Source organism: Sorghum bicolor, chromosome 6 (genome assembly GCF_000003195.3).
Source record: "Sorghum bicolor cultivar BTx623 chromosome 6, Sorghum_bicolor_NCBIv3, whole genome shotgun sequence".
NCBI classification, from domain to species: domain Eukaryota; kingdom Viridiplantae; phylum Streptophyta; class Magnoliopsida; order Poales; family Poaceae; genus Sorghum; species Sorghum bicolor.
In genome coordinates, this window is record NC_012875.2 from 44576122 (window position 1) to 44589679 (window position 13558).

Below are 13558 nucleotides of genomic sequence, written 5' to 3' on the forward strand. Positions count from 1 at the left end.
AAAGAGTAGTCATCTAAACCTAATACATTGTACAGCTCACCAATATGAAATTCTCCAATACAAGTGAAGCTCAAGTTTCGGTCACTTATCCTTTTCACTACAGGATTCTGAGACTTTGCCGAGTGTTCGGACACTCGGCAAAGGCCCCTCTCGCACTCGGCAAAGGCTTTACCGAGCGCCCACTCGGAAAAGGCCGCTCGACAAAGAATTAATCGGCAAAGAGATTTTTTGCCGAGTGCCACGTGTCAGACACTTGGCAAAGATAGAAATGAAAAAATTCCAAAAAAAATAGGGAAAATTTTTTTTAGGGGGAGGGCTGCCATCAGCTAGCACCTCCCCAATTTTTTCAACGATTTTCCAACAAAATTTGCAACTTTGCTGCAACTGAGATTCAAACCTAGGACCTCTCTCACAAGCACCTTACTCCTTACTAGTACAGTGTCCGTGCTAACGCTACGGTTTTTTTCAAGATGCACATGCAAACAACCAAACAACGACAATTTTATACAGTTTAAGTCTCATGCAACTATATATGACCATATATATAATACAAAAAACACTCATGCATAATAAAGCATAATAAATTAACGTCTCACATAGTACAATTAGCTTATTAAATTCAAAGCACAAGTCACATTAACATAAAATTGAAAAGACCTAAAAAAATCTATAGCCTGGCAATTGTACAAGCTAGGATTGTAACCTAGCAAAAAGTTGAGGCGAGTTTCTCCGCAGCTAGCTAGTGCAACATCAACTTATGCTAGTGCATTGATGGTTCCATATACAATTTCTAAATGCCTGCACTCATAAACCTAGTGTGACAATACAAGAGGATCTTCCTTTCTTATTATGTTTGTAGAATGATATGTCAGTTCTTCTCATTTCAAATTAAGAATATCATTTCCTCTTCATTTGTCAAGCTCCCGCATATGGGCATGGTTTCCTACATCTGCCTCCACCATGGCCATGTACACCTGTTCACAAATATTAAAGTGTGATAAAAATATAAAATTAGAGCAATAATTAACACAAATTGAAATTAGTCTATTTCAGTATAGTAGTACACAAAAATAGAGTCTAATTTTAGTCGGGCGAGAAGAGAGGTCGTGACTCACCTTCGCAGCCTGAAAGAGAGAAGTCCTGCTCAGGAGAGGCGCCAGACTTGAAACCAGGTGAGGGCGGCGTCCGAAAATCGCCCCCAACAGGCCAGCACACCCCAGCAGCCAGCGGATGCACATGCCCAAAAATCGCCAGAGCACACAACAACAGGCAACAAAGTTAATCCATCCAATAAATAAAGGAGGAATATTCTAATGTGCATTTTTGTTTAAAATTAACAAAACTCAAGCTCTAACATGAAGCATAACTGACTACAGCTATATTGGAACCTTTTGGATCCTGTTTTACTAATCAGAGAGTGAGAATGAGTTGTTGACGGACATGCAAAAGTGCAAAACTTTTTGAATCTTGTTTGAATTGACTGACGAATTGAAGTAACAAATATCACCCATGTTACTGCAAATGCCTAGAGATGAAGAACACTCCCAGGATAGCAGTCACCTATAGACAATCAAGTGGATAAATATATTGATCAAAGGAAAATAGTGTGCTCTCTAGTTAAGCCTGTTTGAACAATCATGTCATACTGTAAATGCAAGAAACAGGATAATGGAAAAGTGAAGTATTCCATCCAGTAATCAGTGATATATAACAGTTAGTTAGCTAAACCTATCTAGTACACGTACCAAATTAGAACTGAAATATATGCAAAGTAAAACGACAAAATTAAATTGCATAAAAAAGACAATATAATTGTTATATTTGATCAAATGCTTATTGCAACTGTTGCTAATCCCCAAGACTGTTTCGAGATAAGAACAAAACTTTACTAATAGCATTCTTCCAGTACAATAGCAAAAAAAGCTCAGTGCTGCTCTGGCTAAGATTTCGTAGTTCCAGATTAGGCACTCACACCGGTTATACATCTTTTTAGCATATATCCACTTGGAGATGAACTTACAGGCACATTGAGAAGCTATAAACGCCTTGTGAAGAGAGGTGAAACCATCCTGTATCAGCAACACTTGCATAGTTAAATCTGCCTTCCCTTTGTCAGATACGAAAGAGAAATGGAAATCATAAGCACGTAACTTATTCTACCAAGTTGATGCCAACACAACTGTCCCAGAAGCAATGCCATCGCGTAGTTATGAAGTGGATGCCATTTCCACTGCACCAAACAATTCATCAAGAATTAGATTTAGCATCCAATATTTTAGCAGTTAAATCAATGCAGCATTTGATGCCTGACAGAATAAGATACCTCAAATTTTCGGCAGCAAATCGAGAAATGTATCCTCATACACAAAAGAAAGATGGTTCCTAAATATTAAGATAGCCAGATGACCTTAACAGATGATATTCTAGTACGTCACGTATCTCGTGCTGATCCAAGATAGTCATTTCTTTGGGCATTAGGAGAACCTCGATTTCCAGGCAAACAAAAACTTAGTTGTAGTGTAGAACACAAAGAAGTAGAGCAGATGGTCTCTCAAAGAGTAGACCGATAAGCAGCAAAGAAGTGTATATGAAGTCTATAGAAACACTAATCTTGTGATGAATTGAGAGGAGAGAGACCATACCTGGATGCACATCTTCATGGGGAGATGCAGAATTGGAGTAGGTTTTGGATCCAATAGCAATGATAGATTGAAGTGAATATTTGGTTTGGCACTGAACTTATTTCACATTATGTGTCAAATATAAATTTAATAGACTCGTAAATTGGCATACCTTGCATCAAAATTAAGTAGGAAACATATGATATTTGTGTAAGCTATAAGCTGTGCTAGTAATGAAACTGTAACCAGAGTACATGACAACTTCAAACCATCAAAGTCAAGGAGGACCACATAGGATCTTAAAAAACATGCAAAGGGAGGTATATCTTTTTTCCTCATTCCTTCTAATTTTTCTTTTATATAAACAGACCCCAAAAGTGAGTACTGATACATAGCTCAAGCATTCATCATAGTCATGCATTGAAATTCAGAACAATTAGAACAAACCAGGATTATTGATCATGAGATAGTTACTCATCCCATCTGAATGAACTTTTGGTTTCAGTAAATTGAGTTGTATATAGAATTCTATAGTACCTCAGTTCACAAATAAAAGGAATTCTGACATTTGCAACACATGAATATTATTTAGTATTTTTTTATACCAGTCAAGTTGAACCCTGGCACTGGTACATATTGATTTAGAATGGAAAAATACTCTCAACATCTAATCCATTAGATGGTAAAAAAAAAGAAGTGAATTCAGATATGAAAAAACTTGAGAAAGAAAAAGGCTTCATATTTACGAAGACTGGAAGCTCCTGCTGCGTATATACTTGATACAGGAAGGAAAAAATTAACACACCTGCACAAGCACACAACAGCCATCACGGACTAATCATAGACTAATGCAGCTGTGCAAAATTAGTGTCCAATTAAGGGGCTAGGGTTTAGATTAGCACATGGAAGGAGGGGATTTTGCAAATCTCGGCCAAATTTGAGCTTTCCCCAAATTCAGAAACCCTAATTTGCTCAATCAAAACTAAATCCCAAACCAAGTCATGAATGAGTGGATTAGTACCTGATCCAGCATCAGTGATTTGGTGCCGCCGCTGCCAGGAGTTCCCCACTTCCCCTCTTGCACATGCGTCCGCGCGCTGCCGACATCCTCCTGTGCAGGCCGCCGTGGTGAGACCGAGGTCTGGCCTGGTCGCTGCTTCTGCCTTGGCTGCCGGCGTGATGAAGGCTCACCACACCATAGTGGATCCACGACGCTGCGCCATGGGCCGCCGCATGAACAAGCCGCCGTGGCCGATGTCGCCGCCGTGCGACTGAAGAGCACTGCACACGCTGTCTTTAGGAAGCCGGCGATGAGCTGCTTGACGAGGCTTGGTCGCCGGTGGCCTGGCGTCCTTGCTTGGTGGCCGGCGGCCTAGCCTGGTGTCCTGCTAGAGCTTCGTTCGTGTAGGAGAGGAGTTGTTCGCGAGTCGTGCAGGGAGAGGAGGAGTCGCGAGGAGGCGCGCGTGCATTAGGGAGAGGAGTCGCTGAGTGCGTGGGGAGAGGAGCCGCGCGGGACGGGCTGAGGCCTGAGGGTGAGGGATGAGTTTGATCCCAGCGTTTATGACCGTTGGATGGAATTGAGTCAGTGGAATGAGAGATTAGAGTTAATCTCGTCCCTTAATTTCAAAAGATACAGCTTTCTGGGTGTATTTTTTTGGGTGTAATTAGTGTAGCTTATGACTGTAATAGTAGGTTATGGGGTACATTTAGCTAAGTTCAGAACTGGTGGATTATATAGTAGTGGAGATCCACTGCACTACACCATCACTTGTGTTTATATTGTGTTTTGGTTCTTCATATATTATACCAAATCACATGTAAATTCATAACTTTTTGAGATCTATAATTTTCATTTAGGAAGTTTCTCCATCCGAGGTCGTTTACAAAATTTGAATTTCAAATTTGAGAAATTTAAACGTAGTTTTTGCATGACAACATGATTTCAAATCAAAAAGTTATCAGCTACAAAGTTTCATAACTTTTCAAGACCTACAAAGTTTATTTAGGCAGTTTTTTCATCTGAGGTAATTTCAGAAAAATCAAATTTAAAAATTTTTAAATAAAGACGCAGTTTGGAATGACAAGATAAACTCAAATCAAAAAGTTGTCAACTATAAAATTTCATAACTTGTCAAGATCTTCAAAGATTATTTTTGTTGTTTGGTCAAACTATAAGAGAGAGATGTAAAATTTGTGAACAAATATTTTCATTTTGTCAAATGAAGAAATAACCAAAATAAATATTATAGATCTTGAGAAGTTATATAACTTTGTAGTGCAAAACTTTTTGATTTGAATTTGTTTAGGGCTTCAAAATTTGATTTGAAATTTTTCTTTGTCGAGTGTTTTTTTTATATTCGGCAAAGAAGGTCTTTGCCGAGTGTCAAAAAAACACTCGGCAAAGCGGGTTCTTTGCCGACTGCCAAAAAAACACTCGGCAAAGAATGTTTTTGCCGAGTGTCTGACGTGGCACTCGGCAAAGGCCAGTCTTTGCGAGTGCCTGTCCTTGGCACTCGGCAAAGGGTCGGGCGCTCGGCAAAGCGCGAGTTTCCTGTAGTGTTTCTTGTGTTCTTGTAGCCTCAAGGGATCCAATGATCATATATCTGAACTAGTTCTACCGTTACATTACAAAAATACAGAAATAACAATATCTTAACACAATACTTATACTTAAGAGAGTTCAGAAATAGAAACATGAAACTTGTGATGCATTGCATCAAAGCGAGAAAGGACATACAACTTATAATTCCTTGCTATCTACTATGAATCGGTTCACAAATGTATTCTGGAGTTTGAAATCTATCTCGAATCATGAATTAAACAAAACCATCAAAATTATCAAGAGCAACTCCAACAGAAATACTTCAAAGAGGTATTCGCCCTGGTCGCTTGAATCAAGTCCACGCAGCTCATGCTCGCCATTGATGCACACTGGAGTTGATTAGTGCATCACAAGGATGTTAAATCAGTGTTCTCAATGGTGAACTCTAGGAGGACATCTATGTCGCTCTCCTAGCTTCATCAACGAGAACAACCCCGATAAGGTCCTGTGACTCCACAAGGCGCTGTACGGCCTGTGCCAGGGCCTGTGCACCTGAAACACCAAGCTGGACTACAGGCTGTTCTCCCTCTGCTTTTGGTGCAGCAAGAACGAGCAAGGGGTGTACACGCACGGAAGTGCCTCCAGGCGTTTGATCGTCAGTCTCTACGTCGACGACCTCATAGATCACAGGAGGGCATGACGCTGAGTTGAGAGTGTTCAAGGCTGAAATGAAGGTGCAGTTCTTGATGTGTGACCTAAAGATGCAGGTGGGGCGGCGTTGGGCAGCCCACCCCACGTCCGCATCAACTGCAACTGTTATGTGGGTTGGAGCGGCAGCCCAAGTCACGCCACTCTCTGTCTACGGGTTACAGTGTCAGCCCATAAAGTGCTACATCGCAAGACTTCCTCGTCCATCGTTGGCTCAAAGGCCTATTTAAATGAAATGACTAACACATCATGAGCTTTCTGAATCAGTTCAACTGGAATGCTAAAACTTCAGGTCATACTTCTTGCAAGCTGAGCAACATTCAGTTTGCAGTTGAGTATGTGATAATGTCCTCTTGTAGATACGTAGAAAATGCAAGCACAGGCAAACAATCTCTGAATGCCACACAAAGAGAATAATGAAAATCGAAATCAATGTAAAAACAAAGACAAGCATGCATTTACTGATTGAACTATTTGGCTATACAAACAGCATCAGTGTGGGGACCTTTATAGGACAATGGTTAGTCATTTAACCCCTGTAGAATTAATCTCAAAAGAAGATGAGAAATCCTGGCTGAAGAGCAGCTGTCCACATAATCTGGAACTCAGAAAACCAAAATGTAATTTTCCAGATGCCCAAAATAGAGCTCTGTAGATGTATTTAGGACCCATTTGGAATGCAGGGAATTCACAGAAATCAGTTTAATTTCACATAAAAACATAGAAACAGGTAAAACATCCCACATTCCGAACAGGGCCTAAATTCTTCAGAAGGATCATCATCCTTGTGCATGATTGAACACATAGGCTGCACATGTACGAATATGCAGGAAATACTGCATGAGGCAATCCTTGTGCCTTCTTGTTGAGCTGCTCTAAAAGCCTATTAGCTTCCCTGAGGTCCTCAAAGGCACCATTGCCACACCTACTGTAGGCATCTACGACTTGTTCTTGAAAGTCTATAGCAAGTTTGTAGCTGCAACCAAAGTAGCGTTAAATGTAAAAATGGTATCTATGATGTAAAAACAGTTACTCTACAAGGCATCATGCTACACATTTCCACAAAACAAATGTTGCATTCAGTTGAATATATTGACATTATAAAACGCAAAGCCACGGTGAGTCACTATACTAAAATGTGTTTACAGCAAAATAAAAGTGATTATAATTACAAAAATATGGGCAAAGAAGTTAGGATCACAGGTGCACCATCCAGGCTCTATTATATTCATGTGGGTATTATTTAGAGCATTGCATTGACATTAGTTTCTAGGTCAGTGGGTCATTTCTTAGAACATTAGATTTTTTCATTGGGTTAAAATCCATCCTCACATGTATGTAAATAACAAAGGATTGTATCTAATCAGTTAATCAACATCCTATTACAGTATTACCCTATACCAATTTTAAACTCTATTCAATCATTCTATTCTAACAGATAAACAGGCAAGCAGTGGTCGAGTTTTTTTAACAGATAATTAGCAAATATAAGGTTAAGGTCATGTAGGCCATAAAATATTGGGCAATGACTCAATGGACACTTGGATAGCACAAGAGCACTAAGGCCCTGTTTGGAAGCATCCAGCCAACTATTAGCTGCTAAAATTTAGCTGGGGTGGATCCAAACGGCCTCAGCTAAGTGTTAGCTGGGCACTCAGCTAACAACTACTACCTCTGTCCCAGAAAGGGTTTGAAGTACATGCAGTAAATGTTTGTAAGATGTAGATAGATGAGCAAATGAAACTGAGCTTAAATAATCTTCGATGAGAAGATGCATCCAAGTTATTACCTTGTTCAATGTTAAATTCTAAATTCTGCAGCACTGAAGATATAATGTTAAATTCTAAATTCTGCATTTTCTATGCCACTGCCACACAGGATATAATGCACTAATGCTAAATTCTGCAGACATAAAAGGCATTACCTTGTTCAATGTTTCTTCTATCTAAATACAATCTTCATCATCCGCAGCTATAATTCCAGCTATATTATCATGCGTGCTATCTAAAATTTAGAAAAGGGATAAAAAGTTAGTTTACATCATTATTTTGCATACAAACTTATTATGAACAAAATAATGGTATTAAGATTTACCCTCCGATCTTAACCAATCCTGAAGACAAATGAGAGCTTCAATTGTTTCACTCTTGAGCCTGCTTCTATAATCACTCACTATTCTCTCTCCGGTAGAAAATGCAGACTCTGAGGCCACTGTGGATGCAGGTATAGCTAAAACATCACGTGCCATGCATCCAAGTACTGGATATCTTGTTGAGTGTATCTTCCAATACTGCAAGATATCTAGATCAACTGTCACAGGCACTTTTTCTTCTTCGAAGTACTGATCCAACTCATTAACTTTTTTTTCTCTGAGCACTTTGATGTTGGGCCCAATCTGCCCATGGGTCTAACTCATTCAGCTCAACATTACTGACACTATGTTCCTCCGCAATGACTGAGTCACCAACTTTTAAGGAATATTCAGCAAATAGTTTTCTAAATGTCATCTCCACTTTAGATAGATATCTGAATGCTTCTATCCCAAATCCTTCCTTTAAGCGAAACTCTAGAAATTTCAACTTAAAACGAGGATCAAGAATAATAGGAATGCAGATATTTAAATACGACAAATCCCAATACTTCTTCAATTTTTGCTTCATCTCATGAACCATTGTTCTTATAACCAACTCAGAATTTGAGGCTTCTTTATCTAAATCTTTCTTTACCTCCCAGATTTGATGAAAGTAGTGAATTGAAGTTGGATAATTTGAGCCAGATACTTTCATAGTGGCATCATAAAATGGTTCTAACAAGGTACAAAGCTTCTTTGCCAACTTCCAATCCTCAGTCGAAGGCTCATGTATGTACTGTGGGTCATTTTGCCTTAAAGCTTCATATGCTCTCCTATACTTCAAAGATGTCACAAGCATATGGTAAGTTGAATTCCACCTGGTGACAACATCGAGTGGAGGGCGTTTCTCAACAGGAATAGAACATTTCTCAACCATAAGTTCAAACCTTTGTTTGCGAGCTTGTGAGCTTTTCACATATCTAACACTCTCTCTAATGTTCTTGGTAGCACTACTTATGGCCTTAAAACCTTCTTGGACGATGAGATTAAACACATGGGCTGCACAACGACAATGAAACAACTTCCCTTTGCGAAGGAGTTGACCCTTTGAGACAAGGTTTTCTTTTAAAGTTGTCACAAAGTTATTATTTACTGATGCATTATCCAATGTGATAGCAAAAAGTTTGCTTTCTAGATTCCAATCTTGCAAGGTTTCCAACATAGTATTGAATAGGTTCCAACCATCATGCGAGGTCTCAACTAAAGCGAACTTTATGATCTTCTTATGTATCTTCCAGTTCTCACTAATGTAGTGACAAGTCACACATAAATAGCCCAATGTTTGGTTTGAGGTCCATAAATCAGCAGTAAGAGAAACCCTAGAGACCGAATTTTGTAGCACATGCCGTAGGACTATTTTTCCTTCCTCATATGAACTAATGCAGTCAGACCTAATAGTGGTTCTAGAAACTTGTTTGAACCACGGATTTAGAGCAGCCACAAATGTTCTGAACTTTGGATACTCTACCAGACTGAAAGGCAACTCATGCATCACTATTAAGTTCACTAATTCTTGGCGAGCTACTTGTTGATCAAATTTCCAATTTTTCAAGGAAGCATCAGTTAAGGGCACGGTTGAACTCAGTTGAGAGACCATTTCTTCTAACCTAGCCTTTCCCTCACAAACTTTGATGTGTCTACCACATGCACTTGTACCAACATCTCTGGTTGCTTTGAACACTTGGTTGAAATGAATGCATTGAGCTTCTACTAAGATATCATTATCATATATTGCCTCAAAATGCTGCCATATATGTGAGGTAAGTTTGCGTCTTTTACTTCTATGTGAAGATCCTAATGGTTGGCATAGAAATAATATTGTAAGACAAATAGTAAAACAAATAATATTCTAATAGCAGCAGCAATAGTAAAACAAAGAAAATGGTAGCGAAGACATAACATCATCACTTACCAGCAGCAGCAGTAGTTCTTTTTCCGAGAAAAGGAGATATCGGCGATTGTGATTTCGAGCTTGCTGTCCCTTGTGACGACACTATCACTGTTGGTGAGCTGAGGTTGGCAGATAACAACATTTTCACGCCTATTGACCTTGCTGGTATAAGTGGTGACATGGTTACAACTGGCGACTTCAACCGCTTTGATGGCAATGCATTTGCTTGCTTCATAGCAGGGTCCTTTTGCTTAGCCATTGATAAGGATGTCGTCCCCCCTTTGATCTGCATAGACAACATTATCAATTAATCCACAACTACTTGCTTCACAGCAGGGTCCTTGCTGTTGTTACTGCTCTCTCTAGAACTACTGCAGGTTTCCATTTCACTCATACAAGCTAATTAATAAGCTGCAAGATCCAAACCTGTTGCTTCCTCTTAGCCTTCGCTTCAATGTGTCGCTGAACCCGACCTGCAAGGGTGGTAGCAGCAGCTGTGGATGAGTCACCGTGTCACTGATCCTGATTTGCAGGGGTGGCAGCAGCAGCTGTGGGCGACACCACAGAGGAACTCGGCAGTTGAGGAACAATGAACAAGGAAAATCTTGTCGGTCGATCGGGAGAATAGAGGCGTATGGCTTCGTGGCTTGACAAGTCAGCACCGGCGCCAGAAGGTGGCAGTGGCAATAGTGATGCCAGTGAATGCATCGACATCACTGGTGCATTTGCCTGCTTCACATCAGAGACCTTCCGCTTAGCTGTTGATGAGGACGCCTTTTCCTCTTTAATCTGCATAGACAAAATTTCAAGTTAGTAACATTACCATATTTCGACAGCTTCGCACCATATTTCAAAACAGCTGAATTGAAAAGCTTAATAAAATTCTTTCACCCCATCGGAGAAAGATGAAAAGGAAATGGAAAAGCTTAATATTCAGTACAATTCTGTACTAATATAACATTCAGTACAATTCTGCTATAGTTACAAGTGTGCTATAATACCTAAAAATTAGCAAACAAATGGTTCAAAGAAGAGGAATCAGGCAAATATTTTATTGTCGTCCAAACAAGGAAATCTCAACGATGTAGATTGTAGGAGTAGTAGACATCTTCGTTTAGAAAACACTAGCCATTTTCAGCGGCACATGAACCTGCTCTACATTCAGCAAGTAACAAAAAAAATTCTCATATTTTGGCACCCAGATCACACTAGCGTGAATCAAATCTCATGTCGGTGGAGGGAAAATCACAGAACCAGCACGTCCGCGGTGCCGCGCGCACATCAGAGAAGAAAATCCCATCTTTGCCGTAGAGGAACAACCACGGAACCCCGGGTCCTCCAAATCCCAACCAAATCCGACGCCACTTGCGCTTCTCCATGAACCGCTGCAGCAACGGTTTCCTCGACACCGGCAGATGGTCTACCGCGGAGACCAGGCCATCTGCGGGAGATCTGAAGGAGACAGGTAGCCACCTACCATTCCTTTCCTGGACGAGATTTGGGCAGTGGAGGCAGCGGCGGCGCCGGCGCTGGTACTGGAGGTGGCGGCACCACTGGTGCAGGTGAAGAAGGCAGCAGCGCCTGTATTGGAGGTGGAGGAAACAGCAGCGACGCCATTAGTGGAGGTTGCGGTGGCAGCGACGGTGGTGTCGGGAAGCCATGAGACCGGCGGCGGCGATGCTAGCGATATTGAATGCCTCGTGAATTCGTGATAGACGTGGGTTACCCCTGGATTACGCGGTCCAAATGCTTAGCCCACTTAGTCTTAGTGGGTTAGGTTTTCAACCCCATATGGGCTGGTGGTGCAGACAGCCCAGCGGGCTGGAGCGGCAGCCCGCCCCACCTTGCATTACCTCGGCCGCTGGGCGCTAGGAGTTAATACTTCAAACAAAATGTGAGCCATTCATTTTTTTAGTTTTTTAATTAATTAATTAACCTAAAAAAGGAGATAGTATCAAATCTCCTCATCATGGAAGAAACAGAAACGGGGGAGCAAGCCCTTTCCTTTTGGTCCATGTGGGATATGGCAGCGGTTGCAATATTTACCATACTTAGCTCATCAAATTATGCCAATTAAATTGTCCCACGTATATATGTTAGGTCAAATCTAAATTATATGACATGCATTATGCCATATTCAAGACTTTATCTAAAATTTTCCTTATTTATCTTATATTATAAAATAAAAATTTAATAAAAATATATTCTATCTATTACTTTTTATAGAAACTAATAGATGATCATAACCATCCAATCTAATTAAATCAAAATATAGCTTATAGTTATTTGCGAGTATCACAATTAACAAACTCTTGACATTTATTTGTCATGGCCATCATTAATTCATAGTAATACTCAATAATGTTCTATCTACTGTGTTTGACATACGCATGGCATTAGGCTAAGTTTCTAATGAGAGCAAACTATATTCCCAGTAATTGAGAAGGCATTTTGGGAACTATATAGCCTTTTTAGGATTAGAGAAGAAATAAAGTTTGGAAGCAACACAATGTTAGGGCATGTACAACCCAGAGACAAGGTGTCATCTCCAAGTGCCTCGAATTAGATGTACAGACAGCTAAAAAGACAAATCATACAACCATAACCATAGACAAGGGTCGTGTGCAGCTGTTTAATGTTATGCATGTAGCCACAAGATCAATCATGACTATTATTTTGTGTACCACCATGTTGTTATTTGATATATAATAGACCAACACACTAGCAACATTTATGGCCATTGATCAACATATCACATGACCGGATTTGCCAATCTGAACCAAAAAGCAAGCTGCTCCAAATTGAACTGAAACTTGACAGGAATTGCATGTATAGAAATACAATGGCAAGGAAGCAACGTGGATAACTGCAATCACTGAATGTCGTCCTTCAATTCCTCTCCAAGCTCCCTTATAGTTTCTTCTAGCAAGGTAGATGATAGCATCATAGATAAGCCTTTTGATGTACAGTGCAGCAAACTTCAGATAACAGTATATGGAAAAGATGACAATAAGCTTCAACATATCTGTTTAGATAGTTTCAACAAACAGGTGGAAAAGATGGCAGCAGATAGTGCACCAGACAAATTATAAAGTTTCAGAAAAAAAACATGCCTTCAGAACAAGTACAGTAAGATCAGCGTACCTATTTAGATAGTTTCTGGAAAAAAGGGGATGATACACTAAATAGGATGATATCTACTGAAAATTAGTAGCATTACCACATATAAAGGCACATTTCAAAGAGCATTTTAATTGACAAACCTTCAAATCATCTAATATAAGGCACATATGCATTAGGCCAGGAGCCTGATTTTTCTGCTGATCAAATTCAGACAAAGTTTTACTAAACTAGGCAAATAATTGTCTACTATCAGATAATAAGAACATTTCTGATATAGCTGTTGCCACTAGTACGTGTTGATGTCAAAAGATAATTGTCAACAAGAGCTAACACAACGAGATTAGAAACTAGAGATGATTGAACCATGCTGTCGAAGTTGGTGAAGGGAGGAATGGAATGAGATTACCATGATTCACTGTCGGGCGCATCCCACCATGCTGCTGGAGTTGGAGTTGGTGATGAGGGGAATGGAACGGGGAAGCCACCTCCTTAAGATCCATCTATGGAGGAGGCTTCCATCACCAAACTCTTGCTTGCAAAAG

The 13558-nt window shown here is 40.0% G+C and overlaps 2 protein-coding genes across 3 annotated transcripts; both read right to left on the reverse strand.

Annotated features, from left to right (window-relative positions):
- Nucleotides 564-6078, reverse strand: LOC110436479. The gene is made up of 7 exons (XM_021463582.1): nucleotides 6034-6078; nucleotides 3643-3993; nucleotides 2643-2733; nucleotides 2408-2492; nucleotides 2156-2230; nucleotides 1116-2069; nucleotides 564-974 (listed from the first exon to the last, which is right to left on the reverse strand). The coding sequence occupies exons 1-6, from the start codon at nucleotides 6076-6078 to the stop codon at nucleotides 2036-2038; spliced, it is 681 nt and encodes a 226-aa protein (XP_021319257.1). The 3' UTR covers nucleotides 564-974; nucleotides 1116-2035.
- LOC8077602 (zinc finger BED domain-containing protein RICESLEEPER 2) lies at nucleotides 6471-11612 on the reverse strand. 2 transcript variants are annotated; one of them, XM_021464090.1, is made up of 6 exons: nucleotides 11371-11612; nucleotides 10320-10682; nucleotides 9915-10179; nucleotides 7966-9796; nucleotides 7796-7875; nucleotides 6471-6847 (listed from the first exon to the last, which is right to left on the reverse strand). In XM_021464090.1, the coding sequence occupies exons 3-4, from the start codon at nucleotides 10150-10152 to the stop codon at nucleotides 8226-8228; spliced, it is 1809 nt and encodes a 602-aa protein (XP_021319765.1). In that variant the 5' UTR covers nucleotides 10153-10179; nucleotides 10320-10682; nucleotides 11371-11612; the 3' UTR covers nucleotides 6471-6847; nucleotides 7796-7875; nucleotides 7966-8225. The 2 variants fall into 2 exon arrangements, with proteins under 2 accessions (XP_021319765.1, XP_021319766.1); XM_021464091.1 differs by having other exon boundaries at nucleotides 11148-11612.